Source organism: Sparus aurata, chromosome 5, assembly GCF_900880675.1.
Source record: "Sparus aurata chromosome 5, fSpaAur1.1, whole genome shotgun sequence".
NCBI classification, from domain to species: Eukaryota; Metazoa; Chordata; class Actinopteri; order Spariformes; family Sparidae; genus Sparus; species Sparus aurata.
The window spans coordinates 12818728-12824727 of record NC_044191.1 but is presented as its reverse complement, the minus strand read 5'-3'; the positions used below and the strand labels follow the sequence as shown (position 1 = coordinate 12824727).

The 6000-nt window shown below is 42.4% G+C and overlaps 1 protein-coding gene and 1 long non-coding RNA gene across 21 annotated transcripts in view; both read right to left on the bottom strand.

Annotated features, from left to right (window-relative positions):
* The window catches only part of LOC115581917 (uncharacterized), a 2732-nt gene extending 403 nt beyond the window's left edge, over positions 1 to 2329 (bottom strand). The window contains exons 1-2 of the long non-coding RNA XR_003984079.1: positions 1426 to 2329; positions 1 to 1391 (exon numbers count right to left, since the gene is read on the bottom strand). The exon at positions 1 to 1391 is cut by the window's left edge and continues 403 nt beyond it. This is a non-coding gene — a long non-coding RNA (uncharacterized LOC115581917). The remainder of the gene's footprint in view (positions 1392 to 1425) is intronic.
* Positions 2330 to 2501: 172 nt separating this feature from the next.
* The window catches only part of mef2cb (myocyte enhancer factor 2cb), a 70983-nt gene continuing 67484 nt past the window's right edge, over positions 2502 to 6000 (bottom strand). For 13 of the 20 annotated variants that reach the window (XM_030417448.1, XM_030417453.1, XM_030417452.1 and 10 more), the window contains 4 exons: positions 5752 to 5775; positions 4705 to 4834; positions 3805 to 3940; positions 2502 to 3528 (listed from right to left, as the gene is read on the bottom strand). In XM_030417448.1, coding sequence (XP_030273308.1) covers positions 3180 to 3528; positions 3805 to 3940; positions 4705 to 4834; positions 5752 to 5775 — 639 coding nt within the window. In that variant the 3' untranslated portion in view covers positions 2502 to 3179. The remainder of the gene's footprint in view (positions 3529 to 3804; positions 3941 to 4704; positions 4835 to 5751; positions 5776 to 6000) is intronic. The other 7 variants (XM_030417462.1, XM_030417463.1, XM_030417466.1 and 4 more) reach the window with 1 other exon arrangement.

Here is a 6000-nt window from a genome sequence, read left to right as displayed (position 1 = left end):
TCCCATGTGAATGCAGGGACCTTTAAGCAATGGTATTACATGGTTATTACACATGGCTGTACAGTTGTATGGTCTCCCCCTTTTTTCACCGCAAGTGACTTATCAAAACATCAGCTGAGGTACTGCTTGGGTCAATTTTGAGGTACCAACATTTAGTCTATTAGAAATAATGACAAAGAACAACTGATCAACAGGTGATGGAAAACAAAGAAAAGAATGGCTTCAAATTGAACAAACACATAAAGAAAAGGAAAAAAAAAAAGAAAGATAATAACAAAGATATAAAGAAAAGTTTTCTCCATGTCTTTGGTTGAAATTATTCTCAAAACTACAGCACTCTAATGAACCACCAGGACACGTTGGCATCATTTCAAATCAGTTTTGATTACAAGTGGGTGCTGTGCTTTCGATCGAGTGGACAGCAAGCAAGCACGCGCTTTCACATGACCAGGCCTGAATGACTCTGCCGGAGCACAGCTGTAAATGTGACCTCAACGCAGTGCACAGGGGGACAGATGTGCAACGGAAACAGGTAAAAATTACTTTGCACGCAGCCTCGATGTTTTAAAGCTGCGTTTTTTTGGGGACCGGCTGAAAATTGAAATGTGAAAACCAATTGTACATTTGAGCAAATTTCTTTTATTGTTTGTTTCAATGCTTGCAAAAACCATAAAATGAATGTGAAAATAAAAGTTGAATTTACAACACAGAAATGCCACTGGCTTTGGTTTCTCCACACTTACGCTGCCTGAAACATTATGTTTTATTTATTTTTTTTCTCAACCTTTTTTGTACTGAATTTTAAAAAAAGAGAAGAAGAACACCATTATAGAGGCTCTGCCCCTGTTTGACTACACAGACTGTATACAGTAACAACATAGTGAACCTGCATGAAATATGCACATAGAAATATCATAACACTTAAGTGACAGCAGATACGGGAGTGGGAGGCAGAGAGATATGTGGCTAGTTTCATTGTTTTAAAAAAGAAGAAAATCAAAACAGCTATTTATTTTAAATAAACAATTGTGCTTCTTCCACACCAGCATGATCAATTTGTCCTCGTTTATCTGATGCTGAGCTGTCACTGACATGTTGTATGTGAACGTGGAACCCTGTTCTGGAGAGTGGAACACGTGGAGTCGCAGGACGACACAGAATCAAATTAAGTTTGCAAATGATCGGGGAAAAATTACTCACAATGCACTCGCAAAATGACACCACATAAATAGAATTGAGGATGAAAATGTTACCGATTGCGTTCGGGCTCCAGCACAGGCTGAGATTTTCAAACGGAGCAGGATGATGTCAAAACATGTTTTATGAAATTAACGATATTAAATTAGATAATCAGGCTCGAGAATGAAAGATCTGATGCACGAGAATGCATCCTGAGGGTCAGCCATATTTCCTCATCAGTGTGACAATCATGTACATCATTTGTCAGCATTTATTTCTGTGTCATCCCCAGTTCCAGTCTCATGACATTTTCCACTATCAGGTTTCTCTTTCAGCATTCAGGCCTGTCTTTGCTCCGCCACACAAACCCTGGCAATGCTTTCCAGCTGGTTTTTAAGGTTAGACTAAATACAACCCCTGAACAGCACTGTTCAGGGCTCAAATGAAACAAACCAGACAACATGTGCAACTGCACATAGAAACTCCACTAAGAAACCAACAGAAAATCATTAGTATATATATTTATATATTAGAAAGCTATACACAAGCATGTTAATTTCACAGATTTTTTTTTTTAAAGATTCTTAATATTACCATTATTATATATAATTAGAAATACACGTTTAAAAACAAACCTCTACAAAGATAAAACAGTTCAGCAAAGCATTGGATCTCAGTCTGTTTTTCATGGCTTAGGGCTTCGGCGCCCTGACATTTCCCCCTCTGGGTGAACTATCCATCTCTTATTAGCAAAGCTATCAAAAAACACATTCTGGCTTATAGAAACTACAAAAAGCCACAAAAATGCTTTGCATTGTATTCCTTTCATATGAAAATATAAGCAAGTGTATCGTACAATTGTTTTTTCTTTTTCCTTTTTTGTTATTTAACACTGAATATTAATACTAGATCCGGAGTTTGTCTTGATTACACTAACGCAGCTCTTAGATCAGAGGGTGGTCCTCGCTCGGCTCCGTTCTTTAAGGGGAGCGCTCGAATCATCAAAAGGTTCCACGCGTCTAGCATTGGGTCTGCCCGTTTACCTGTACAATCCTTCAAATGTTGCATAATAGCTTTTTCATTTAGTGAGTAAATAAATCTTGTAATGTCTGGCAACTTTTGATCCCTGCCCTCTCCCCCCCCCCCCCAAATCCCCCCCCCCCCCCCTCGACCCTCTATTTACATAAATACGTTGAACCTGCAACATGACATCATCTAATGTTAACACACATTTTTGCAAGGGAGAACTGCAGAGAAGGTACATAGCAATGAAAACTGACACTGTACACATGTATTGTCTGTCCAACTCAAGTGCTAAGGTGTTTTTTTTTTTTTCCAACTGGACACACTCACTCTCATGTTCATGTAATTTTTTTTTTTTTTGTATTTCCTTTTTTTTGTTGTCTCTAGTCACTGATATATCGCTGAGGCAAAGTGTAAGTACGTTTTATGAAACAGAGTACCTGACTATTTTTTTTTGTTTATTTGTTGATATGCATATATGTACACATACACACACGTGTAAAGATATATGCATACGTGATTCTTTTTATCCACACACGATACAATTTATGCATAGTTCCCCAACGAAAAATACTCCGTGATCCCGTCCCAAACCAACACCCACCCTCCCAAACCCCCATCACAACACCCCACTGGTTTATATAATGTCAATATGTATAGCACACGCACACTCAGCAAAAAAAAATAATAAAAAAAAAGAAAGAAAAAGAAAGAAAGAAAATAAAAAAAAAAGAAAAAAGAAATTACAAACATATTGTGTGAAAAGGGCTGTCCCTTTTCTTTCCTTCAGCGTTAAAGAGATAAAAGGAGTAGAGGCCATGGGGCTGGGCGGTGAGTGACTCGTGATATCGAGTGAGAGGAGGCGGAGGAGGGAGTTTGACTTTGGGGGGCATCGTAACGCTGCATTGTCGGGCAGGGGGGTTGGGGTGCCGGCGCTCAGGGCAACTCGGGGCACTGCCGGGGAGAGGACAGAGCTATCATGTCGCCCATCCTTCTGACAGACGCACCCGTTTGATGGAGGGGCTCTCGCGCTCGTCCAGGGCGGGCCGGGCCAGTCCCAGAGGTGAGTGGAACTCATTCCTGTGCTCGTCGCGGTCGCTGCCCTCGTGGGAGCTGCTACAACTGCTCAGGCTATCGACGGGGGAGCGTCCCGAGTCCTGGCGAGACGAGTGGTTCTGGGGAGTGGGTACCCCGCCACCGTAGCCCCCCGGTGTGCTGCTGGTGCGATCTCTAGGAGGAGAAACAGGTTCGGACTTGATGTGCAGGCTTTGAGCAGAGGGCAGGGAGAGATTTGAACCCTGACATAAGTGAGAGCTAGAGCAATTTCTGTAGGAGGGAAAGGAAACGAAAGGGGTTACAGAGTTACAGAGCAGGAATCAAAGTGATTTTTTAAAGTCAGTGTGGCACACAAACATGCATGGAAGCACAGGCACACACACAATCACACACACACCCACACTCTACTATATTTAAACAGAGGGGGGGTGTCATATTTGTGCTGGACCTTGCAAACGAAGGTTGAAAACAGTGAATCTCTGGCGATGTTTTCCGTGTCACGTCATGCATCCACACAACACCTCAAATTAAGTTCAGTGCGCTCACCCTAGCTGGCCGAGAGCTGAATGCTGCATGTTCTGAAGGTGTTGCTGTTGCCACCCGCTCATTGAGCCGAGGTGAAGGGAGCTGCCGCTGTTGAAGCCAGACAGGGAGGACAGGTCTGCGCTATTCAGGGAATACTCTGTGGACAAACACGAAGAAGAAAAGGAGATGTAGACTAAAGGTTGTTCCGAGAAGCTCAAACAAAGTTGCAGAGAGGGTGCAGCTCTGATAGATGCTGCTGAGGTGTGACAAGGATGCGGTCTGCGTCGGCAGCGCCCTCTGCTGTTCGACTCTTGTATTACAGTGAGATGTGAAAAGGTTTCAGAACAACACATGTATCTGAAATATCTTTTTTTTTTCTTTTTTTTTTTTTTTCACCACAACTTGATTTTTGGGGCTTTTTGGGCATTTATTACATTATCAACACACACGTCAATCACAGAGTCTATGAGGATGTGTTAATGGACACACTGTAATTTATATAGGGTGTATATGAGGGCTGAGAATCAGAGGGATGTGAGTGACAATTTATCATTTTTCCAGGAGAGCCTGAAGAGAAAATGACTTTACTTGGACATTAATTTGTTTAAGAAATACAATTTGTTTACTAAAAAGGTCATAAACATGGATGGATGAAAACACAATAGCTCCAATATTTTGACATTAATTTTAAAAAATGTTTAAATTTATATGCATGAGTGCACTTTCATCCTTTTGGCCCTCAGACTGTTGAGTGTTAAGACTTTTGGTTTTTGAAGAACAAGCCTGGATTGGTTTGGAATTCAAGAAAGTGCTCACAAAGGGCCTTTATATGACGTATAAGTAACTTATTTTCAACCCAAGATGTCACTTAAGCCGCTCTGGTTCTGACCCGTCATGTATGTGCATGTATGTGATACATACCGGTACCATAAGAAGTCGAGATGGCAGATGGGTAACCGCCCATGCCTTGTCCTGGTAGAGTGGGAGTTGCTACTGATACCACTGGGGTGGCCAATGACTGAGCAGACTGCGAGTTGTTTATTCTCTGGTTCTGTGGCAGAGAAAGGGAAGACACGGAGAGCAAAAAAGAGAGATGGGAGAGGCTTGAGAACATGCAATCAACTTCCAGACAAAACAAACAAGAAAAAACTGCAATAAACCAAGAAAGTTCTTTTTTTATTTTCTTTCATTTCTTTTTCTTCCTCTCAACAGATGCTGAGAGAATGAATGTGATGCCAACTTCTGGAGAAATTAATCAGTTGACATGCGGCACGGCTGAACCCTGCCAACCCGATCATTTACCACCCTTTCCGAGGGCCCACTGTCGCTATAGAAACACCACCGGTCTCCACAGCAACGCAGGGTAACGACGGCAAGGGAGAGGCACTTTACTGTAGTGGAGGGGAGGATTTGGCAGAAAAGGATGGAGGTTTGATGAAAAAAATCAAACTGTACTCTTCAGTCGTCCTTCATTTCTACATTCTGGAGCAAAGAGAGCTGCGAGCTGAACATGTGCAGGGTAAGACTGCACACAGGCGAAAAGATAAAAGGTGGAAATGGAGGAGTGGATACATGAGGGTAGGGAGAAAAAAACAGACCGGGCTGCTTTTACCTTGACACACCACTGGATGGCACTATGTGCCCTCACAAAACGTCATGTGAGGTGACATTGAAGCCGTCAGCAGAGTCAGCAACAACAAAGGTGAAAGTTTTTCTGGAGTCTGGACCACTTTTCTCCCCAAAAAAAATAAAAAAAAAATTGCTGTATCTGGCTGTAATAATCTCAGTGTAGATGGCACAAACTGCATGTAAAACACGAGTTTTCCTGAGGAGAGGCCTCTGGTGACTGAGCAGCGCTCTCAGTTCTACGAAGCACATTATGCTCCCGCGAACTATCAAACTACAAACTACTTCAAATTCTAAAGGTTGCTGTTTGGATTTCTACATTTGCGTGGCAGTCTGACTTACCAAAAGCAGATCGACATCCTCGGACTGTCAGCGTTGGAAGGGGAGGGTGATAAAGTCAAATTAGTGAGTGTGAGTGAGAATATAAAAGCGGTGGCTAAGTGTGGATCTAGGGACGGAGCCAACGGAAACAGATCTAATGTGAGAAGGGGATGCTGAGAGCTATTCTCGCTGTTCTAACTCAATGAGGAAGACAGAGGAGTGAAATATCTGGGCCTGCAAGCGCAGACACAGCGGAGGAAATATATCTGA